This window comes from Ochotona curzoniae, unplaced genomic scaffold, assembly GCF_017591425.1.
Source record: "Ochotona curzoniae isolate NIBS_2020 unplaced genomic scaffold, NIBS_Ocur_1.0 contig_883, whole genome shotgun sequence".
Classification (NCBI taxonomy): Eukaryota; Metazoa; Chordata; class Mammalia; order Lagomorpha; family Ochotonidae; genus Ochotona; species Ochotona curzoniae.
In genome coordinates, this window is record NW_024466599.1 from 33,263,023 (window position 1) to 33,287,703 (window position 24,681).

Here is a 24,681-nt window from a genome sequence, read left to right on the forward strand (position 1 = left end):
GGGAGCAGAAGATAGGAATAAATCCCATATCTCAGGATAGAAACCTAGAGACTAGGGCCCTGAGTAGAGATTCCATCTGTGCTTGCTGTGCTATGCTTCTTTGTCTGGCAGGGGAGCTACTCACCACACCTAACCCTGAGACTAGGAAGTAGGATCTTGTAGCTCAGGCCTCAGAGGAAGCCTGCTCTGCGTGCTGGCCAGGGCTTGCTTACTCCGTCAGGCACAGAAAAACCTGCTGCTTTCACCAGCCATGGTGAGGTTGCTTTCTGTGAGCCTTCTCACATCTGGTCACCCTGGAATGAGTCCTCCTCCCACCTAAGTGTGTGCATTCCACCTTGGGTACCCAGTTGTGATGCTCTGGGTTTTTTTTTTTTTAAGATTTATTTTTATTATTTTTTTTTATTGGAAAGTCAGATATACAGAGAGGAGGAGAGATAGAGAGGAAGATCTTCCATCCGATGATTCACTCCCCAAGTGAGCGCAACGGGCCGATGCTATGCCTATCCGAAGCCAGGAGCCTCTTCCGGGTCTCCCACACGGGTGCAGGGCGCCAAAGCTCTGGGCCATCCTCGACTGCCCTCCCGGGGCCACAGGCAGGGAGCTGGAAGGGAAGCGAAGCGGGGCTGCCGGGATAGAACCGGCGCCCATATGGGATCCCGGGCATGCAAGGCGAGGACCTTAACCACTTGCGCCATCGCGCTGGGCCCAGCTCTGGGGTTTTAAATCTCATATTCCCTGCCTGGGCTTTGAGTGTTGTGATGGCAGAAGAGAGGAAGAATTCAGAATCGGGCCTGACAAGATGGTCTAATGACTAAATCCTCGCCTTGCATGTGCTGGGATCCCATATGGGTACCAGTTTGTATCCTGGCTGCTCTACTTCACAGCCAGCTTCCTGCTTGTGCCCTGGGAAAGCAGTAGAGGATGGGCCAAAGTCTTGGGACTGTGTTCCCACATAAGAGACCTGGAAAAAGCTCCTGGCTTCTTTGCTTTGGATTGGTTTAGCTCAGGTCATTGCAGCCAGTTGGAGAGTAGACCAGCAGACAGAAGATCTTTCTCTCTGTATCTGCTTCTCTCTATATCTCCTCTCTATAAAATCTGTGTTTCCAATAAAAATAATAAATCCTTAAAAACAAAAACAAGTTTAAAAATTCAAAGTCGTTGATGCTGTCTGAAGCATTTCATGTTGTTATTGAGTCCTTACAATTAAAACAGTAGAAATGCTCTCCTTTAGCTGATGAAGAACTTGATAAGTGAAGAGGAAGTTTACTCACCCAAAGTCACAGCTTGATAGAAGACTGATGTAGTGAAAGAATCAGTGTTGACTTCAAAGCCTGTTAGTGGTTGAGTGTGGCTTCTGGATTCAGTTTCCTAGACCCCCTCCCTTTCCAGCCTTTCCAACCAGGATCAAATAGCTTCACCTCTGTATGCCTCCTCTGTAATATGGAAGGATAGAACCTACTTCGTAGGTCACTGTGATAACAAAGCATGCTTCATTACTATCTGATGGGTAAAATCACTTGGTATACACCAGCAGCTAAATTTTTCTTCTTAACTGTAGTGACTCCAGGGCACTACTCTGCCACGATTGCTCCATGGCACTACAGTGTCTGCCATGCCTTCATCAGGTGTCCTCACTCAAGACCCAGAGCTGGGCCTTAGTGGACACTGTGCATTTCCGAAAAGGTCCACACAGTGCCCTTGATCTCCCTTTAGGTATCTGTCCATGCCAGTCATGTGTTTGTGTTAGCACCCCATTCATGCCCATGCCTCTCTTTCCAGTGTGTTCTGAAAATGAGTCTGAAGCCGAGGCTGACCAGCAGATGGACAACTTGTACCTGAAAGCCTTGGAGGGATTCATTGCCGTGGTAACCCAAGATGGTGACATGATCTTCCTGTCTGAAAACATCAGCAAGTTCATGGGACTCACACAGGTGATGCCCTCCTCCATGTCTCAATACGGGAAAATGTTTTCATGACTGGGGTGAAGGAAGGGGTGGAAAACAGCAGCAGATGCTGGTTACCACCTGTCCCTACCCAAGCCCATGTGATCTTGCCTAGCTGCAGGCTGTGAGCCTCCATACTATACCCTGCCACTCCCTGGCCCTGGATTTGGCATTGCTGATGGCCATCTTCCTATCTCTGCCATCCTTGCTCAGACTTGGGTCTCACTGACATGATGACCCTGGCCTTGGCTTCTGAGAAGACTGGTGCCATTCTTCTCCCTGACTCTAGTTCTGGAAGGTGGCTTGGCCGTCTCCTGCAGTCTTTGCAGTATTGGGAATGGCAAGGCCTGACGCTGTTTTCCAAACAGGTGGAGCTGACGGGGCACAGCATCTTTGACTTTACTCACCCCTGTGACCACGAGGAGATCCGGGAGAACCTGACCCTCAAAAGCGGTAAAACACTGTTTCCTCTCTGCCCAGTGGGCAGGGAAGCATTGCCTTCCCTTTACCTGTAGGTGGAGGGTGGGTGACAACCTCCTTTTCCAACCCCTTTACTCTCCCAGCATCCCCAGCCCAGAGAGCTGCCTCCCACTGCCAGCACCATGAGTTAAGTGACCTGAAGGTCTGTGCCATTCAGAATATTTGCTTCTGTGAGCAAGGGGCTGCCAGACTTTCTGGATCACTTTCTAAGTGATTGCTCCAAGCCTAGGAAAGAAAAGCTCTGATTTTTTTTGTCTGCTCCAGGAACCCGTTAGCCCTGGGGGTGGGTGGGGGGCAGTCTCAGGCTCCGTGTAGCCATTGACTACAATCACAGTGTGATTTTGTGGCCTGTAGAAAGTCCCTCACTTCTCTGTTCCAAGTTGGTGGCATTGGGTTAGGCAAGGTCTAGGACCTTCCTGCTCTTGAGTGCCATGATTCAGAGCCAAGTGAACTCTGGTTATCTGAGCACCTTAGATCTCTTGGTTTGTCTATCAGGGAAGTCAGTGAAGCAGGGTGAGTCAGCCAGTGGTCACTGACGGTGCCGGCCTGAGGGTGGACTAGTGACCTAGAAGCAAAGGGTTCCTGTGGGTTCCTGAAGGAAGATAAAGCTGCCATGTGGAAGACAACGGAAGGCTTTGAAAGCCTGTTAGGGGGCCTTGGTCTTTAGCCTGTAGACAGTGGAGAGCTAATGAAAGTTCTTGACCAGCGTTGGGGTGACCTAGGAGTCATATTGGGAAAGAATAAGCAGATGTCAGAAAGGGGAGAAGCTGGAGGTTAGCATGTCAGGAGACCATAGCAGTAATCCCAGCATATATAGCTCACTCCTGGGCTGTTCTTGGGAGTGGGCCTGGGCCCCAAGAAGAGAGGTGCCTAGCATTCTAGGCAAACTCTACCTGTGAATGTGCAAATGGAAAGTAAGGATGGGAGAGAGGATGCTATAAGCACAAGGAAACAATTTTTTTCTCTCTTCTCAAAAGAGGAACCATATGATCTGTTCCTTAGTGGGCTCCCTACATAGCGTTTAAGTTCATTTCAGGGATGCTACCATGCTCTTGGCACGCAGCTCTGCGGCAGTACATCAATCAATCAACCAAGGCCGTCTGGAGGTTTAGGTGCAGAGGCTGATGGTTTTGCCTGGAGGGAGGGATGTGACTGCTTGAAACAAAGATCTGGATTGTTCTGTGATGCTAGGCAGGGTGCCAGGGATGTTGGTGTAGGCAGACTTCAGAAATGAACAAGAGAGACTGCTGGCACCACATTCACTCCTTTTGTTTTACAGAAAGTAGATGATGTGAATGGGCCAACTCTTTGTAGACTATAAGAGAGAAGCTATATGACTGATCCTGGTGATCTATTTAATTTTGGCTTAGAGAAGAGGCTATAGGCCCTGTTGAGTTGATCTTCAAAGCAGACTTGCTCACTAAATCCTAGGAGAGCCACCCTTGAGATCTCTCTTAAGCTTTGAAAGATGTTCCTCTAGGACATGGCCTAATATCCTGAATGCAGCTATTGCGGGGGCAGGGGGGAGCAAGAGGTTTCACATTCCTTTGAAACTCCTTATAAAGACAAAACAAGGATATCTGAGGGGTACTCCTAACCTGACACGTATGTGCCTTTTGAGTAACTATGGTTTTACCCATGCTGGCAGAACCCAGCCTGCTCCAGAGTTGCCAAGATTACGGCGAATAGTAGCCCATTTCCTTGCCACTATCAAGTAACCACTGACAATGTGCTAGATGCAGGGGAAACGAAACGACAGGGCAGCTCCTGCCTTGCAGCAGTTTGTGCTGTCTCTGGTTGAGAAGATAAGCAGGAGAAGAGAAATGAGATGAGGCTCAGTGTCCTGAGCAGGTTACAGGTGCTGAGAGAGCAGATCCATGGGAGATACAACAGGAACTTGCCCAGAAAACTGTATGTAGTGAGGTCCCTGTTGTAAATGGAAATAGAAAGTTAAGTCCACTCCCTTCTGCTTCCCTTTGCAGGATCTGGTTTTGGGAAGAAAAATAAGGACATGTCCACGGAGCGGGACTTTTTCATGAGGATGAAGTGCACAGTCACCAACAGAGGGCGGACTGTCAACCTCAAGTCGGCCACCTGGAAGGTAGGACAGCATCAGGCCAGGGGGCAGGGTCCACACCGTAGGGCAGGGAGGCACCTAAAGCACCATCTCACCACCCCCCTCCAGAACTCTTGGCCCCATGTCTGACCCTCTGTTGCTGGCCCCCAGGTTTTACATTGCACTGGCCAGGTGAAGGTCTACAGTGACTGCCCTCCCCACAACAGTCTCTGTGGCTACAAGGAGCCCCTGATGTCTTGCCTCATCATCATGTGTGAACCGATCCAGCACCCATCCCACATGGACATCCCCCTGGATAGCAAGACTTTCCTGAGCCGCCATAGCATGGACATGAAGTTCACCTACTGCGATGATAGGTAGGGCCTGTGAGTGTACACGTGGTGGGTGCAAGGATGAGATTTCCTGCATCTGTGTATGGCTGTGCCTGTGCTGCAGGAATGTTACTGGGTTGCAGGTGTTATGGTGCCATGTGCAAGCTGGTAGGCCTGTGTTGTTTGATTTTGTTGGAGCACCTCAGGGGTCCCCAGCGCCATACTTGGGGTCTTCATTTGACAGAGTCTGCAGTGTTGTTTCAGTATTTGGCTCTTTTGTCATCCTCATTGTGTGTATGTATTCCTCTGTGTACATACCGGGTTCCTAAGGGCATTTCCAGGGCACTCCCCTGCACCAGGAGACAAGGGTCTAGGAGGTTGCCAACACTGCTTCCAAGCCAGAGGCCAGATGACACATTGGGTTCTGGCCTGGAAGCCTCATAGTGTCCCTTATCCTCTCCTATGGCTGAGCTTCTCCCCTCCTGTGTGCAACTCCATTCTGGTCTTGGTCCAGTCTTTAGTTCCAAAGACTTTCAGATGATGGGAGCTAAGCCAAACTGCAACCCCTATTGCCAGATCCAAATGGAATTTCTTTAAGCCACATGATGGCAGCAAGAGCGTGGATGCTGGGGGTGGGCACCCTAGGTTCCAATCTAGTATTAACTGTTTTGTGTTGGCTGTTACTCATAGTTGTACTTAATTAAAGTTGCTGAAAGAGCTCATGGAGGGGAGCCATGTTGAGGGCTGACCCAGTTAGGGAAGAGGCCGAGGTTGACATGGGAAAGGTCATTTCAACTGCAACCCAGCTGCTGTCCCCTCCCACACTGCCCTGCTTCTCTAGGGGAAGGAAAGTGAGGAGAGTGATCCGGGGTGGGAAAGGGAAGGCAGGGAGAGCAGGAGACGAGCAGCTACTGGTGTCAGGCGAGGGAAAAGCCAGGAAAGTAGACTGGGCCTGGGATCCACTGGGAATGGGGGTGAATGCCACACAGGCTGCTGCCAAGTGCAGTCCCTGGGCTGTGATCTCCAGGCTGAGCTCAACTTAGTCAACTTAGAGCTGAACCCCGTCACCTCCTAGAGGTCATCCTGTGGAACCTCTGAGTGAGATCTCAGGGCCCCCTTCTTCTTCTTCTTTTTTTTTTCTTGGATTTTTAATATATTGACATATACATAGATCTAAACTTGAAGATGTTGAACACTCGGGAGAGCTAAAGATCAGATCTTCAAGGCCCTTGAGACCTTTTGCCCATCTCAGCATCCATTCCTCTCCCTCTCTGCTCGCCCCACTCTTCCCTCCCCTGCAGTAAAATTCCTCTGTCATTTAACCTGGGCGTGCCTGAAATACCTGATCATTCCTGAGCCAGGCTGGGGACTTGGGACTAGATCCTAGAGCTGAGCCCAATCCCCTATAAACAACTTCCCAGCATGACCCCACCCTAGAGAATGTGTGCCGACCCCAAAGTTCCCTAGAAGGGGTAGGACAGAGACCTGCCTCGAGTTTGGAGTAGAAGAAATACTTCACATTTTTAGGCTGTGAGCACTGGCTTGTCGCTTTTTTTTCTCCCTATTTATTTTTTAAATTTTTTTTCTTTTATTTCTTTTTCCCTGTATCTAGGATCAGGGGAAAAACAAAGGGAGAAGCCCCACCCAGCCTCCCACCCATCCCAGGTTGCTGATGTGAGACACACTCTGAGGGTCCTGCTCAAGCAGTTTTGATAGTTCAACAGGTCTGAATTGTTGCCAATCTCACCATCCCAATCGCAATGAAACCTACTCAGAATCCACTGGCTGACATAGTCTCTTCATGGTTGGGGTTCTGAGATCAGCAGTTCAGTTGGAGGGATCTCCAAAGAAGCTTCATCTGAGATTATTCCGACCCTGATTCTTGTGTGAGTTTGCCAGTATAGGGTCCAGCAGCGTCCATCACCCCAATCAGCTTATTCAGGGCCCCCTTCTTTAAAACAGATATGATGTATTGGCTGGGAGGGCACTTTGGAAAATGGGCACATTGTTAACACCATGAGGCTCCTTGTTCTTGGTTTGTGTTAGCCTCTTGTTCTTGACCACCTCTGGAGCCCAATCTCTACACTCAGAGCCACAATTACTTCTGAAGGAATTCAGTTGCTTGGCCTGGAAGGGCCATGAGAGGTCACCAGCAAGGAACTACCTTGTCCTCCCATCTGGCAGGAAGCCTCCAACCCTAGTTGTGCAGCTCCTGGCAGCTTTGCCAGGCCCACCTGGCCCTCTTCCATGCCAGCCGGCCATTCCCTGGGCACCTAGAGACAAGGTTTCTTGCTGGTGACCTCTCTTCCTCCCCCCAGCCCCAGCTGCTAAATGCCATTGGTAGTAATCTCAGCTCCTTGGGGTTAGTTGGGATATAGCTTGGTGGAGATAATACTGGAGCTGTGGCGAGAAGCCTCACAGGCATCCCGGTGTTTATGCTGTTTAATTTGCTTCTCAGGGAGACTGAGTCCCTCTTTGCTGATTCTAGACTGACCTGCTGCTGGTTGGTGAAATGAGCTACCACTAGTGGCTCCGTTGCAAAGATGAAAGTAACCTTGAGTCATTTCTGTCTCCCAGTTCTGACTGCCATATGGCCAGGACTGAGAGTTGCTGGAGGGAGTGGGTAGTTCTCTGAGGAGGAAGAGGAGAAGATACTCTGATGTCAGAGGGGGTAAAGCCACCTGTAGGGACATTGTCCTCTCATCCTGGAACTTCAACACAATCAACAATTCTTAATGGTGGTTAGTATCCCTGCTGCTACCTAGTGATGATGACAACGGTGATCAGAGGAAAAGCTCCCAATGGGCAGGCAAGAGGAATCCTGTTACGTTTATCAAATTAACTTTCTAGGCAGATGATAGGGTTTTGTTCTGTGCACCCTCTCAGTGAACTGCTGAGGGAACTGGGGGAACTCCATGGGCAGCCCACGTGGTACAGGCTTGGAGGTGAAGTGGTGCTCTGGAGACCTCAACCTTGCAGGTTGGGAGGAGTGGGTGGGGGAAGCTGGATGGAGCCCCTGAGAGTCAGGCTCTCCCACAGTGCAGCTCTGTAGGCCCTGGAAAGCCCCCACAGGCCTGAAGATAGAAAGAAGGGGTAGGGGATGAGCTTAACGACTACTTCTCATTAAGAGGAGAAAAAAACATCCCCTAGAAAAAGTAATGCAAGGTCATCACTTATTCACTGTTTTGGATTGTGTGAGTTTCAGATGATTTTCTATAAACACTCACATTTGGATAAAAGAAGAGGTGGGAAATGCCGGAATCGGGTCCCTCAAGGACACTGGGTTCGGTTCTTGGTTGGGTGCAGGGCTGGCACGTGGTGTGGGTGCAGGCTCCCAGGCACTGTGACTTAGGGCTCAGGGGACAGGCTGCTTCGGCAGCCCAATCTGGCAGGAAAGCTGGTTGCATGGCCCCAACTCTGACTGTGGTGCTGTTGGGGTAGTTCAGGCGTCCAAAGACAGAGACTGCTGCGCCACACACAAGTTGTGTTTAACCGATTAGCAGCTTAGTTAATGAGGGCACAGATGTGGCTTAGACAGTTTATGAAGTGACTATTTTAAGTTCTTAATCCTTCAGTGCTACTTCTCAATTGCCTTGATGAAGACTGAGGGTTTTTTTTTTTTTCTGATTTGTTTTGGTAGCTTGTTTTGTTTTTACTCTTTGTAATAGCTTGGGGAGAGGAATGTGTGTGTATGCACATGTACATATGTGTGTACCTACACATAAGTGAATACGTTTCTGAGATAAGTGCTTTAAAAGTCATTACTTACTTGTGATAGCTCACAGCAGACAGGCTCTCCACATTAACTAAGGATTCTCTAGTTTTATTGATTTCTGACCCACCAGACAAACTATGACCTCCCACGAAAGGGCCTGTTTTCCTATAAAGAATATCAAGAAGAATCTAAGGAAGGGCAGTTAGAATCCACAGACCCGATCCTGAGGCTTAGCTTACATTGAGGCCACAGACAGCTAAACTGAAGCCAATGTCTTTGGGAGCACAGGAAATTGAATGAAGGAGTGCATCTGCCATTCCTTTGATAATGACATGGTAACCCTAACAATCATGGTAAATCCTGTATTAATGATTTGAGGCATACTAACTACCTCTACAAGTCTAGTAATGCAAGTACATTTTGGAATATTTGCATAGATAATCTGAAAATGTGAAAACAAATACACATTTAGTAGAGTTTTGGAGTTTGTTTTCTGAGTAAGGGTGTTGAACCTGTATATGATTGACAGCTCTGAAAGAAACTAGAATTGGATAGGAAGGTTGAGAAATAGTGTCCACAATCCATGTCATTGGTGACATCTTACTTGTAAGCCAAACCAAAGTGTTTTTCTCACATCCTGAGAAGCCAGTTAATGAGCTGTTATTCACAGAGTGCTCCCCATTTAGCCCTGTGCCAGAGAGTCTGTCATATCAAGGTAAAAGATGACACAAGCAACTTAATGAAACGACAGTAAATAGTAGAACCTAGAACATTCCATTCATCCAAAAGCAAGACAGAAATTGTTTCCAAGCAGTTTGGCTCTTAAATTCCTGTAATGATGCCATCTAGTGGCAATGAAATAACTGAAGCAAACCATCCAGGAGTGGGGCAGAAGCCAGAATTCTCATGTCATCCTACTGGGACTTAGTTTTATGAGTCTTCCTGTGTCATAGGAGTAAGTTATAAAAAATGACACGGCTAGGAGTAGGAATCACTGGGAGAGGGAAAGATGTAAAGCTCAGCGTGAAAGTGTTCAGCGACAAACTGGGTCATGTGATCCTTACACCCAAGGACTGGAGAGCAGTCCTGTTTCATGGCTGTTCATGAAACAAGTTTAGGTGCCTGCATTCCACGTCCTGTGGCTGAAACTCATGATGACTTCCTTTCCTTCAAAGAAGATGGGAAAGTACAAATAGCATAAAGAGAATGGAATAAAGACAATTACAGAGAATCCACTGGGTTGTGAAGTGCACACATGTTAACACGGCTGGAAAGTGTTTTAACTTCAGGAAAACTGATAGCAGACAGTTACATGTTTTCTTTGCATGCTGAGCTCTAATAATAGATAAATATCCTTTGTAAGGGCTGGATGCAACCTTAAATTGAAGGTGATCTTTCAGATTAATATATCACATGCATCTTCTTTTCATATAGTGTCAAAATATCCTGTTTTTGCAGGCATACGTATGTGCCTTCCTCTATACATCTCAACTGAGTTGAGTGTGTTTCTATAGATCCTGGAGTTAGGAAGAACTTTCAGTGCCCCCAATGTGCACCCATTTCTCCTTGACTGTGGCGTTCTGAAGTCAGCACTGCCAGAGGTTGAATACCCAAGGATTAGTGCTCAAATGTCTTCCTGCCCAATTTAGTCTGCCAAAATTCTCCTGGAGGAAGACAATCTATAAATTCTCTGTGGAGTTTTATTTCAGGGTTTTCCAGGCTTCACAATTCAAACAATATTCCTTCTGCATGGTCTGCTTCTCTCTTGCAGAAATTCAAAGCAACTCACCTCTTTGTGCTTGTAAGCATCAGAGTGATAAAAAAAGGCAGCCATGGCATAGGGTGGCCCCGGAACAGGCTATGCCCGGCACTGAGCTAGGCCATTTTCCTAGTATAAATTTACCCCACATGTGCCCTGTTGACGTGAACAGAATGCTTTCCACTACTGCACAGAACCTTGTAAGGATTTCATACAACTATAATCCTTAGCTGTTAATCTCAAATTTGATGAAGACATAAGGCTTAAGGACAGTTGTTTGAAGTAAACAAATTGGACAGTCATATCAAGGGGGCTTCAAAAAGTTTGTGGAAACATGGGACACAAAGATAATTTTGGTGTGAAAACTTTTGAAAAATCCATACCTAGTTTTAGTTTTTAAAAATACATATACTTTCCATCAACTTTTGGTAAAGACCTCATAAGCATGGATTTCAGATTTTTTTTTTATTTGCACCCAAACAGACTTGGCATCTTTGAATTCCATATCTTCATGAACATTTTGAAACACCTTCCTATTTAAAGTTATCAGAAGGCATTGAAATCTGATTTGGTGAAAAGACTATATAATGTAAGAAACGCAAGTATAAATGCTTATAAAGCTGTATCACATGGAAACCAAAATGAGTTGACTGGAGGGTTGCCGGGACAAGGCCCTTCCCAGGAGAGGAGAGGGGAACACAGGTGCTTTTGTAAGTTTTCAGTGGAAAATGTACTCTTTTTTTTAAAGTTACTTTATTTTTATTGGAAAATCAGATATATGGAGGGGAGGAGAGAAAGATCTTCCATCCACTGATTCACTCCCCAAGCGGCCTCAATGGCCAGAGCTGCACTAATCCAAAGCCAGGAGCCCAGAGTCTCTTCCCATATGATGTGCAAGGCTTTGGGCTGTCTTGGACTGCTTTCCCAGGCCGCAGGCAGGGAGCTAGATGGGAAGCAGGGCTGCCGGGATTAGAGTTGGCGCCCATATGGGATCCCGGAGCATGCAAGGCAAGGACTTTAGCCACTAGGCTGCCACACCGTGCCTGGCAAATTTACTCTTTAGAAAACAAATAGGTGTTTCCATAGTACTTGAAGCTGTGATCCTGTTAGATCACTTAAATACTCTGCAGCCGTCTTGGTCTCCTGAGTAGTTGGCTAAGTCTAGGGACTTGCATGCTGGTCCTGCAGGCCAAGGCTGTGGCCGGGCTGCCTCTGCCCATTGAGGTACTGGTGCTAACTGTGTAACCAAGGGAACAGATGTCCTCCTAGCACTCAGTTGCAGATCAGACACTGTGAACGGAGCTTGCTGCAAAGTTTGTTAGATGGAAGGGCAGCCGGAGCCAAGAATAACTCACTGTGCCTTTTTTAAAAAGATGTATTTATTGGAAAGGCAGAGTTACAGAGGAAAGGGGTGGAACTCCATGTGGGCCTCCAATGTGGGTGCCAGAGCTTCAGGACTTGGGCTGTCTTTTGCTGCTTTCCCGGGGAGCGCATTAGCAGGGGGTTTGATGGGAAGTGGAGCAGCTGACACTTGAACCACTGCCTATATGCAATGTTGGCTCAGGAGGTTGGTTCGGGAGTTGAGAAGAGTGGAGCCTTGGAGGATGGGCCCCCTCATTTTGCATTCTGAAGGCACTTTTTACTGCAGGGTCTGGAGCTGGAGCAGTGTCCACCTTGATGTGGGTTCACACCAACCCTCTCCACTTCTTTCTTGTGCCTTTGAGTGGCCAGCTCTCTCTGAATCTCTGTCCTGTCTTGGTTGCCTTTCCCATGTTGCTATTACAGAGCACCTCTGTCTTCATTTTTGAAGCCTGTTTGATTAGGCCTTTTCCCATTTCTCTAAGTTGATTCTTAAATGTATGGGTGACCCCCAGATAGTGTGGTTTTTTCCCCTAGTGCTTCAGGTACCCTTAATTAGAAATTTAAAAAAATAATAATAAGAGTTGGCTGGCCCTTGCTGGAGAGAGAGGAGCTGAGGCTGTTATCACAGCTGGGCTCTGGGGGCTGCTCCTTGGGAGGCAGGGAAAGGAGCAGCAAGGCCCTTCGTACTGTCACTGCCTTGACCCCATAAACAAGCACAGTTCATTCACCTCCCACTGGCGTCTCCAGGCCTGCCTGTGGGGGCGAGTGAGGGCAAGTGACCAGGAGTTTTTTGATGGGATTTCCTGGCTTTGTGAAGTTTGACAGGGCCAATGTTCTTGGATTGTGTTAGGGGTATGTGTGCTTCCCAGTTTTACAGTCTTCTGTTTAAAGGCATGAAGAATGAGATGTTAAATATTTGTTTTAGTTGACAAGATAAATGCCAGCTGCCATCGGCAAGTGATCGGGCCAGCTCTGAAGTCTAAGCTTGTTTGCTGCTTCCAAGACAAGCCCATTGTGTGCCTTTGAATGGATGATACATGCATTAGATTAAAAGAAATGTGTTATGAGACTGATTATAATATTTACCTTGAGCATTTTCATTTAGAGATTCTGATCAGAGAAGGAAATTTAATTCCTTTAGGAAGTAGAGTTCTATCATCCCAGAATACCTGTAGATTCATTTTTGAGGATCTCTCAAAACTTCTAGACCTGCCCAGGAAGAGAAACAGTTTATCTCGCAAGCCAGGCTGCCCAACCTTCACCACAGTGTCAACAGGGGGAATGGGAATGGGGATTGACTCCCTGGACGAAGGCCTTTTTCCATTCTTTTTTTTTTTTTTACCCCATTTTTTTCTATTTACTTAAAAGGCAGAGTAAGAAAGAAGGGGAGAGAAAGAGAGATCTTCATCTGCTGGGTCACTCCCCAGATGGCCACCATAGCCCAGTCTGGACCAGGCTGGGGCCAGGAGCTTCATCCAGTTCCCCCATGCAGGGGTTCAAGCATGTGAACCATCTACTGCTGCTTTCCTCAGGTGCATTAGCAGGGAGCTAAGGAAACAGCAGTAGGAACTCACTCATACTCAGATATGGGGAGCTGGCTTTGGTAAGCATCCCTCAGGCTAAGGCGTTGGACCCAGCAGGAAGGTGGTTTAAGGGTGGCCGTATGTCTCCTTGTTGTTTTCCCCCTCTCCCATCACCCTGGTGTGTTGGCCCCAGGATTTAAATGGGAGACCACATTCATCATCACTGACTTCCTAGACGTTACTGCACAGAGCCCAGCCAGGAGACAAATCCTCTGTCCCTGAGGCTGCAGCTGAATGGCAGGGAAATCTCCCTGGGGCTGAATCAGCTGAGACCTAAGCCTCTCAGCCCCGTTGAGCTGCTCCAAGGCTTTAACCCATGGCTCTCACCCTGGCTAAGGACCTGCCGCTTCTCTGCCCACCTCTCAGCTGGACAGACTCCTTGCAGAGTGGTGGATGGGACATATTGCACTTCACAAGGGCTCCCGTCCAGGCTGTGGGTGTGCCCCCTGCCGGCGCTCAGTGTCTCAAAGGCAGAGCTTTGGTACCAGGCTCTTCTGTAAAGCAGTGCAGGGATGGGCAGGGCTGTGCTCATACCTTGGGACCAAAGAGAAACTCCAACCACGGATTGGTTGCTTGGGTATTTGGGGCCTCACTGTAGAAGGAGAATGTGATCCCTGAGCACAGGGCCTGTTGGCCTTGGATTTCTCCATGACATTGTGCATATTGTTTAGGTCTCCAGGAAGAACCCTGTGAGAATAGGGGCTTGCAGAAGAGGGGTGAAGAGAAGATCCAAGAACCTATAGACAGAATAAGTCTGCCTGCTTTGGGGACCTCAGCTAGTGGGGAACAAAGGCTGTAAAGCAGGTAAACAGGCAAGCACTTGGCAGCTGAAGGAGCAGGGGTGGGAAGGAGTAGAGGTCAAAGGGGGGCAGAGTTCCCTCTTAATGTGGCTGGTGCAAGGGAGAGCCTGATGCTTATGCTTCAGTAGGGAAATGGCCAGATGGAGTAGGACCAGGGCCCATGTGGTCTGACACACATATGCACATAGCCTGCTTAAAGGGATGTAGGGGCAGTAAAGGTGGGAAGCACACAGCCCCACCCCCATGTCTGCTTTCAGCCTCTGCCTTCCTCTCCAGTGGGGCTTCAGGGAAAGCTGACCCCCAGTTGACACATCCTCTGGGGCAGGGTCTGTCCTGATGAACACCAGACATCTCTCCTCACTGTGACAGGCCCCAGGAAACTAGGCTCTGAAGTGTGAGAAATGGGATGTGTGATGACAGAGTTGGAGAAATGCTCCTCAGAGGAATAGCAGCCACACCTGCTGGTTCTTGATGGTTTCCATGATGCCAGCACCCAGGTGGGGTCCTGCCAGGGTGAAGTGGTTCCTCATGCTCCCCACAGATGTACTGTTTTCTTTGCTTGAAAGGGGATGGCCAGAGACCAAGGAGAAGCCATGGGAGACACCCCTGATGTTCCTAGAGCCACTGGTGGCTCCTGGAGGGAAGAAACCAGCTTAAGAGTGGAGATTGAAGGCTGGGCTAGACCCTCCCTGCGTAACTCCTGCTTGCTCTACAAGCTGTTTCCTATGTGAGCCCTTTGACTAGAATGAGCTTGGTCTCAGCAGGAAGAGGCCCAATTTTTGTCCTTGCTCTGTCCCCAAATACCCCAATGAACATTAAGCCTTTGCCCTCTTTGGTTTTCTGCCCCCACTTCTGCAAGTCTGAGATGTGGGGAGCAGGTGGTGTGGACAGTGGGTCTGGTACAGAGCCTTCCTTAGGAGAGGTGCTTTACCCGCCCTCCAGGCTTGATTTTAGGAAGGGCAGGAGCAGATTGGGGCCTGCACGGACCCACAGTTGTCAGTTGAGTATGGTGTTCTTGGCTTAGATAAATGGCACAGCCAGGCAATCTGGGTTCCACTCCTCCAAATGCATGCATTTGGTTTTTGTCCTCAGATTTCCTCCCACCTCAGGCCCCTGCCTGTGAGCTCTGCCCCAGTCTTTATTCCATTCATGAGATGTGCTTTTCTTTGCAGAATCACAGAACTGATTGGCTACCACCCGGAGGAGTTGCTTGGACGTTCGGCCTATGAGTTCTATCATGCCCTGGATTCTGAGAACATGACCAAAAGCCACCAGAACTGTAAGTTCCAGGCATGCCATGTGCAGCTTCCCATGACTGTGGGAGCTGGCCTTGTGGGATGTGACTGGTGAAGTAGAAAATTGGGTTACTTCCTTCACAGAACGGACATCTTGTGTGGCACATGGGACTTGGGCTCCCAAGATGGGTGGAGAACCAAGGCTACCAGCAGCCTTGTGTGATGCCTTCCTGTCAATGAAAATGAACGCTTCCTCTGGGGAAATGCATCCCCACCAAGGCATGTGACATGGAGGGTGGGCCGAGTCTCAGTCCCTACTCCAGCACACACCCTCATGCAGTCAGTAGCCTGCACAACATGGTGTTGCCCCATGTGGAAAAACACAGGACAGCATAATCAGCCCAGGTCTGTGCTGCAGATGGAGGAGGAGGGCTAGGTCAGTTCAGGAAAGAAAAGGAAAGGGCCCTTGGATCAGGCCTTGGAGCTTGGCAGAGAGGGAGGGTAACTAGAGTACAGGCACTGAGGCAGCTGTAGGTCTCACAGAGAACTTGCGAAACAGCTCTGCAGGCCTCATATCCGGCCACTGGTATTGGCTCTAGGACTGGAATGACACCTGTGTGCCTAGAGGGTTCCACAACAGTGCTATCTGGTGGACCCTTCCAGGATGGAAATGCTTGCTATCTATGTGGTCCATGTGTGCCTGCTGCAGCCTGAGCAGGGCCAGCACCCCTGGATAGCTGAGGGATTTAATTTTAATGTGAACTTAAATGCCTGCACTCAGATTGTGGCTGCCATCCTCACTGACAGGGCAGCTCTGGACTCTTTACTCAGGGTCCCAGTTACAGGAGAACCAAGATAGAGTCCTTGAATCTATATAACCCATTTACATGCAAGGACTCTGAACCTGTAGTTGTGCACTTGAACCACTGGGGACAGGAGAAATCAGCAGATTTGGTCCTCACCCTAAGGGATCTTGAGGATTAAAGGGGACCAAGGTAGCAAGATGGCTCCCACCTTAACTTTAGCTTCTAGGGTAGCATCTTGCACAGTGCAAGCACTGACTAGATCGTGAATTCACAGGCAAAAACTGACCTGGGGAAGAATGCTTCAAAACAGGTGCTTGTGGTGCTGCACACAGGTAAGTGACGAGAGACTCTAGAGGGTCACGGATGGGCAAGGTGAGCCTGGAGAGGTGCCTGGTGGCTCTGCTGGAGATGACAGAAAGCAGAAGTGTGGCTCTGTCCATGGTTTCTGAGGCCAAGGATAAGGGTGACTCAGATAGGCAGCCCCATGAGCTGCATGCCAGCTCAGGGAACTCAGAGAGAGAGAGACCTTCACTTTGTCATTTGGTTCTCCTGTTGCTCTTGGGTTTTGTCTGACAGTAAGTGGAACCTGATGATTGTATCCCAAAGATGTTCCTCTCTGGCCAAACCTAGCCTAGATTAAACTTTGTTTAGAAGCCCAAGAATAGAGGGAGGGAAATATGATGGGGAGTGGGGTGCCTGGTCTGCCCCAATTCTGAGATTGTAGGATCTAGCCTCTGCCCTCCCTGAAGGTCATATGTGCCTTTGAGGACAGATGGATACAGCCAGACAGGTCCAGGGTCTTAGAGGTGCCTAGCCTGCTGCTGTCTCCCAAGGCCTACCTTGTGTGGCTTTTGCAACTTTCCTGCCTTTAGATATAAAGCTGGGAGAAAATCCAAACACTCCATTGAAGTCAAGGCACAAACCAAAGCAGGACCAAATGTCAGGCATTTCTGAGAATTCTAGGACAGAATCGCACTGTATCCTCTGGCTTGGGGAAGCAGAAGGAGCCACTGTCAGAAGGAAACTCTCACTAGGCAGATAGAAAGGCTTTTTCCCTTCCTCTTAGGACACTATAGATCCATAAACACGGCCAGGATGAAAAATTTTTTATTTTCTGTTGATGGTCCATAAAAATATGGTACTTTTTATGGCACTGAAGTTTGTAGCACAGATCAGAAGCTCAGGCTGCCTCCTGCCCCTGATGGAGCTGGGAACAGCTAGTCTGAGCTCAGGGTCCTGGCCCCAGGCCACAGAGGACACTGTGAGGATAGGAAATGGGTGCATTTCAGTTGTGACTGATGCCCCTCTTTTTTTTTTTTCATCTTTGGCACTCTGCAAACAGCTGAGTTAGACTCACTCCCCCGTCCAGCACCAAGAGGCTTGGGCGTGTGGCTGACCCAGGGTCAGTTGACATATACGTGTGTGTCATACATGTGAAGGGTCTGGGGTGGCTCAGTCCTAGACTGGAAAGCCACGTTTCCCAGATGGATGAATAATTCAAACGTTGTGGCTCTCAGAGGCAGGGGAGGGGTTTCTCTTTGTTGTGCGAGGACATTATGTGCTCTTAGGAAAATAAGATTAAAGGCCATAAAAAGCCTCTTGCGAGGACCAGAGCCCTCACCAAGGCTGGCATTAATGAGCAGATGATTAGGGAGCTGGCATTAATTATATTCCCCTGAAGGAGCAGACCCTCGCCTGCAATTGCTAGAAATGCAGTTAAAACCTTGGCTCATTGCACTGTTTCATCAGAGAGAGTCAGGGCCCTGAATTTGATTTGCATTAAGAACCATCTAAATAAGTTAACACCAGGCACTTGAAATCATGCAAGAATCATTTTACTGTAGCAGGGGCCCTCAGTGGTGCAGTGGAAGAGTCCATGATGGCTGGGATAGTGGCTGCTGGCTACAGGTGACAGAGCAAGAGTGCCATGCACTGGTGGCCAGGAGACAAACTGTCACCCTGATGGTTGCTGTTGTCCTGTGGGATGTTAAACCAATCACACCCTCAACTGGCTTAGTCTTAGAAGCCGATGTCTGTCCTCCCTGTGGCTTTGGGTTTTGTTAGAGCAGTGGATCAGGATGATACTGCCACTTTGACAAACAGTTTGGCAGTTTTTTATATTGTAAGCGTGTTCAAACACTTACCGAATAAACACAGAGCTGAACTCCTACCACAGACGGTAGATAAAAACAAATGTTCACTTGAAGAATTGTGCACAGGTCTTGATGGCAGGGTTACAATCATCAAAGGCAGAAAACACGCAGCAGCAGGTGAATGGACAAACTGGAAATGAAACAGTACCTGGGCCTAAGCCTAATGAAATACTGCTCAGCAAGGAAAAAGAATGGCTGCAACAACATGATGGGTGCGTATCAGGAACATGCTCGTGTCAAGAAGCCAGATAACAAAAGGAGCACATATTCTTGTTAAATCTAGAAGAGAACATTTTGATATAGAGTCCATAAAATAGACCAGGGGTTGCCTGGAATCGGGTGGGGATAGAAACTGATTGCCCAGAGGCAGTGTGGGCAAAGCTGTACGCCTTCACTGTGGTGCTAGTTCCATACACTGTGGTGTAGTTCCATACACTTGTTAAAACCCATTAGACTGTGTGTTGAAAATAAGTATGTTTTTAGTGAAAAGAAAACTAGATCTTGGTTGACATTGAGAAATAAGCGAATATGGCTTAGACCAAGAGTCTGACTTAGAGTCCAGCCCTGTTCATGCTGTCTGTAAGGGACTTCTCAGCAAACCGCTCAATGGTCCATCCCTCAGTTTCTTTGGCTCTGAAGTGGGCATCATCCCAGATAGCCTTGCTCTCGCTCACAAAATGAAGCCATGATGCTGCTAATCCTCACTGAATGCATCACGTGCCAGGCACGGTTCTAAGTGCTGTGCAGGAATGACCCCATCGTAGCACACTTTTCGGGACACTGCAGAGCGTTGTACAGGAACTACAAGGCATGTGATAGGAATTCCTACACCTCGCAGGTGTTTGGTACATTTTGACTTGTGCAATTTGATGTTTGATGCAAGAACACTGTGCAGATTTGAGAGTACCAAGTGCTGTTTTGGTACATGTACCCTTCGTGTCATGTTCAAATCAGGGTAAATATATCTGTCCCCTCAGTCATTTTTTCTTTGTGTATTCTAAGAAAATGTACAGTATATTATCATTATCTATAGTTATCCTACTGTGCAGTAGTTACGAAAATCTCGTTCGGATCTATGACTAGCACCTATTAGTCAACCTCTCCTTCTCCTCCCCTTGCACCTGTTCCCCCCCCAGCCTCTTGTGATCCACATTCTGCTCTCAACTTCTGTGAGATCAGCATATATACATTCCACTTAGGAACATGTCATGTTGTCCTTGTCTGTGCTTGGCTTGTTGCACATAACATGGCAAGCTCCAACCCATGCTGCAGCTGACAAGATTCCTACTTTTTCATAATTGAAGAGTGTTCTGTTATGTGTGTGGGATTTTTAATCTCCATCAGTTGATGGGCAGTTAGTTTCCTTGCATTTCATCACTGTGAATTACATTCTTTAAGAGGGTAAAATGTGCAAGTAAAACCTAATTGTAAAGAATGACAAGCAGCAATAGTATGAACCAAGCTGAGCTCCTCAACCATGCCAGGCTGGGGACCAGGGAAGTGTCCCATGAATGTAAGACCGTGGACAGGAGACTCTTGGTGTTGGCAGAGAACCTGAAAATTGTCCCCTAGGACCCCTCATAACATTATCTGCAAGTGTATAACACATCTGTGGGCTGAGAACTGTGCAAAGATACTTCATGAAGATGTTTGTCTTGATGCAAAAACATGTTTTAAGTCCAGGTATAGTTTCTACATATAATGCATGTCCATGAATGTTTTGAGGACCTCTTAGCAGCTTTGGGAAGGAGGGGGCTGGCCTCTACAGTATTTGCCAGTGGTAGGCAGTCAGTGTTTGTGTGTGGAATAGGCCAGACAGTTACGTTGGATCCTTTGTGCAGATAGCCGAGGTGCTCTGGGTGACTCCCCATGGTGGTTGTCAGCATTACTACCTGTACCATTGGTATTCAGTTTCACAGAAGAGGAAACAATGTCCAGAAAAGACTGTTTCCTAGAATCCTCAAGCTAGCAGGATTTCCCAGCCCTTCCAGCATGCCTCTTCCCAATTCCCTGAGTCCTGGGGGCTTCTGAGCTGGAATTCTAAAGAATGAATGCCCAGGGAATGATAGGAAATGGGCAGTTCAGGAAATTATACTAGAGATTCCAACATGAATAGATGTGAAGGTAAGAAGTGTATCAATTCCTTTTGAATAGTGGCACCGGGAGCATTCTAGACAGGCGAGGAAAGGCTGGGATGTAGGACCTCTTCCCCATTGTTCTTGCACTGTAAGAATGTGTGCTAAATGGATACTGAGATCAGCCTGGAAGATGAAAGCAGGCAGCCAGGCTAGGCATTTGGCAGGAAGTGAATGGTAAAAGACTTATCCTAGGGCTGTGCAGACTCCTAGGCATCCAGTCTTTTTCTGCTCCCCGGCTTCAAGGTAGGGTGACCCGCTCTGCCTATGTGGGAGGTCATAAAAGCCTTCAGTGGCCCCAAAGGGGGCAGGCTCCACAGGTGATATGCAAAAATTAAGAATATTGTTTCTTAAAAGTACACACAAAGCTTATTGTTTTTAACCTATAAGCAGGGTTGAGGGTTGGTGCTGCTACTGTGGAGGGCATATCTGAGGTCAGGCTTTCTGCCAGCTGCTTGTAGCCCCTACCACCTGGAGTGTCGGCCATGGAGGGACTTCCTCCCATTGAGCCCCACAAGGAAGGAAGGAAGGGTGGGCAGGGACTGTTCATGGTGATACCCACTGAGGAGCAGGCCTATACGCCTGGACAGCCTTGACCAAGACCTTCAGGCTCTTCTGCCCTCTCCTTCAAGTGGGAAGCTGGTCCAAATGGTCTCTGAGCTCCCTGCCAGCCCATCTTCCCTAGTGCTTGCTGTCCATGCCCAGTTCTCTGTGTCCACCTGCAGGCAGCCCACCCTGCCCCTGGTGTGCACCCTGAGCCCACAGCCCACACTGTGCCCCATCTTGCTGACCCAAGCTCTGTATCTTTTCTGCAGTGTGCACCAAGGGTCAGGTGGTGAGTGGCCAGTACCGCATGCTAGCAAAGCACGGGGGCTACGTGTGGCTGGAGACTCAGGGTACTGTCATCTACAATCCTCGCAACCTGCAGCCCCAGTGCATCATGTGTGTCAACTACGTGCTGAGGTGAGTAGAGAGGATCCTGGGGCCAGACCTGGTACACAGAGGGATAAGCAGGCTCAGGAAAGGGCTGCCCATCAGGAGCTCACGGTAGCATACATCTTTAGGACCCTGGGAACTCTCCCTTGCCCCTTATGCCATATCTCTGACCCAGATGAGGGACAGATGGCATACAGCCATCACTTTTAACCCATATTTTCAGAATGGGAAAAAAAGAAAATCACTTATGCTTTCCAGAAAATATATGCTACCCTATTCTCTGCCACCATGGAGAGAAGCTCTGGAGGAAACTGTTGCTGGAACAAACACCAGCATTAAAGCCTTCAGGTCTGTGGGCACCGCCAGCCCCAGTGCAATAGTGAGGCAGCATTTCAGTCAGGCCCATGTGTGTGCAGGGCACTGCTACTGCCACCTGCGTGACTCCCTGTGAACGCCCAGTAGTGGCCCCTCACCTGTTTCTATCCATGAGACTTAGCCATTGGAGTTTCCATATGTCTGGGGAAGGAAAAGAGGTCATGCCAGAAATTGTGAAAAGTTTCTCTCTTGTCCTGCCAGTGAGATCGAAAAGAATGACGTGGTGTTCTCCATGGACCAGACTGAGTCCCTATTCAAGCCCCACCTCATGGCCATGAACAGCATCTTCGACAACAGTGGTGAGGTGGTTGTGTCTGACAAGAGTGATCTCCTGTTCACCAAGCTGAAGGAGGAGCCAGAGGAGCTGGCCCAACTGGCTCCCACGCCTGGCGATGCCATCATCTCTCTGGATTTTGGTGGGTGCTTCTTAGCTGAACCAGGCTCACAGAATCCTCTTAGCAGTTGGGGTGGGGTGGCAGGGGTGAATGTTCTTGCCATAACTGGTCTCCCCAGATTGAGCTTTGCCTAAACCAGACCTCCTCCATGTCATGCTAATCACTGTTAGTTGGCGGACTCTGCTGGCACCAAAGTCCCATGTGTGCATCTGCCTCTAAGACTACCCCAAGTTTGCCTTTACCAAGTGCAGAACAAGAACTGAGTATGAGGGTTGCCCTCCTAAAAGCAGGTTCTCACCTTGGGTGCTGCAGATCTGAGCCAAGGTGGAGGGAAAGATTAAAGACCTCTTAGAAGGAAGCCAGATTCCCCACCTGGGTCTCAAAGGACAGGCTGCCTGTTAGATGGAGGGCTAGGTAGTAACAGTGTCAAGAGGCTTCTGGAATATGGATGGAGAACAAATTCAGGTGTAGTGAGAGCCCCAAATGCATGAATTCATTAAAGCATTTTCTGTTCTAGCAGTATGCAGGTACTGTGACCTCCTGCAGGTCTCAGTATGCACCTCCCACTCCCATCCGGGAAAACCACCTTGAACCGCACCTTGGAGGCACCCACCTGCTGCCACCGTGTCCCTCGCAAATTATGCAAAAGGCGGAGTCACAGAGCTTATGTCTGCTTGTTCTTTGCCCAAATGGCTGCAATAGCCAGGCCTTGACTAGGCCAATGCCAGGAGCTTCATCCGGGTCTCCTACCTTGTCACAGGAGCCCAAGGACTTGGGCCTTCTGCAGCTTTCCCAGGTGCACTAGCAGGGAGCTAGATTGGACATGGAGCAGCCAGGTCTGGACTCGGCGCCCTATAGTATGGCTGTGTTGCAGGTGCCAGCTTAACCCATTATGCCACAGTGCTAATCCCTGTGGATATGTGAAGATGTCATGTAATGGTCTCAACATCAGAACTGTAAAGGGTGCAGGCCCTTGGACTGCTTGGATCTATATGTATGCTCAAGCTGAGGCAGATGACCCAAATCACCCTATGGAACTTCCTTGGCTATGTTCTAGATTGTTTCTTAGGAAAGAATAGCTTTTAATAGTTTCTGAAGATACAAAAGGAGTCTGCATATGGAATTGGAGCCCTGGCCATGGCTCCCAGTCCCAGCTGAGCCCCAAGGTGTCTAGGGTCTAACTCCAGGCAGGCTTGTCCCAACCCTTTAAGGGCTTTTTGTGTACTCTTGGGTTTCTTCCCTTCTGGGTGTGATCCTGTGGCATATGGGCAGTCACCAACCATGCTCTTGTCTCCACAGGGAATCAGAGCTTTGAGGACTCCTCAGCCTATGGTAAGGCTGTCCTACCCCCAGGCCAGCCGTGGGTTGCGGAGGTGAGGAGCCACAGCACTCAGAGTGATGCTGGGAGCCTGCCTGCCTTCAGCGTGCCCCAGGTGGCCGCCCCGGGGAGCACCACCCCCAGTGCCAGCAGCAACAGCAGCTGCTCCACGGTGAGCCCCTAGCCCGTCTGGATGCTGAGTGTGGGTAGGCTCCTACTCTCGCTGCTGCCAGGTGGCTGAAGGCTGAGTTCAGATGGAGCCACCTGGCAGGACGGTGGGATCTGTCACTCTTTCCCTGCTGGGCCTTCAGGGAGATGAGGGCCATGGCCCTGACCTGCTCCCATTGCTCCCTGCCCCCTCTCCCCCCCAGCCCAGCAGCCCTGAAGACTATTACACCTCTCTGGAGGATGACCTGAAGATCGAGATGATCGAGAAGCTCTTTGCCATGGATACTGAGGCAAAGGACCAGTGCAGCACCCAGGTAGGGGACCCTGCACCTGGGGGACGGGGATGGCGCTGTGTGGCAGGGAAGAATGATTTAGGTCCCTTCTTTCAGCCTTGCCCTCTGATTGCTAAGACTGGTGAGGCTTTACAGTCCAGGTCCTTATAATGCAGGAGCAGTGCAGTCACAGGTTCCTCCCCTCCTCTCACGTCACACCCGGCACTTCTATTTACAAATATATATTTGGGGGCCCAGTGCTATGGCTCAATGGCTAAATGCTTACCTTCTAAGTGCTGGGATACCATATGGGCTCTGGTTTGTAACCTGGTTGTTCCACTTCCCATCCAGCTCCCTGCTTGTGGCCTGGGAAGGCAGTCAAGGATGGCCCAGAGCCTTGGGCCCCTGCACTCATGTGGAGACCTGAAGCAGCTCTAACTATAGTTCAGCTCAGCAGCAGCCATTGTGACCACCTGGGGAATTAACTAGCATACAGATGTTTATTGCTTTGTCTCCATAAATCTGATCTGCCTTTCCAATAAAAGTCCTTTAAAAAGTTTATTTGGAAGGCAGAGTTAAAGGGAGAGGCAGAGAGAGGTCTTCTATCTGCTAGTTCACTCCGCAGATGGCTACAATGGCCAGAGCTGGGCTAGTCCAAAGTCAGGGGCTTCTTCCAGGTCTCCCACAGGTGTGCAGGGGCCCAAGGATTTGGATCATCCTTTGCTGCTTTCCTAGGGTTATTTTCTGGGAGTTGGATTGGGAAGTGGAACAGCTGGGTCTTAAACTGGTACTCATATGGGATGCCAGCATGGTAGGCTCTGGCTTAACCAGTTACACCACAGTGCTGACCCCAGTACT

The 24,681-nt window shown here is 48.9% G+C and overlaps 1 protein-coding gene across 1 annotated transcript in view; it reads left to right on the plus strand.

Annotated features, from left to right (window-relative positions):
• The window catches only part of EPAS1 (endothelial PAS domain protein 1), a 69,812-nt gene that overhangs the window by 39,343 nt on the left and 5,788 nt on the right, over window positions 1-24,681 (plus strand). The window contains exons 3-11 of the mRNA XM_040992749.1: window positions 1,780-1,931; window positions 2,312-2,396; window positions 4,406-4,524; window positions 4,651-4,856; window positions 15,203-15,309; window positions 21,175-21,322; window positions 21,872-22,086; window positions 23,365-23,555; window positions 23,755-23,865. Coding sequence (XP_040848683.1) covers window positions 1,780-1,931; window positions 2,312-2,396; window positions 4,406-4,524; window positions 4,651-4,856; window positions 15,203-15,309; window positions 21,175-21,322; window positions 21,872-22,086; window positions 23,365-23,555; window positions 23,755-23,865 — 1,334 coding nt within the window. The remainder of the gene's footprint in view (window positions 1-1,779; window positions 1,932-2,311; window positions 2,397-4,405; window positions 4,525-4,650; window positions 4,857-15,202; window positions 15,310-21,174; window positions 21,323-21,871; window positions 22,087-23,364; window positions 23,556-23,754; window positions 23,866-24,681) is intronic.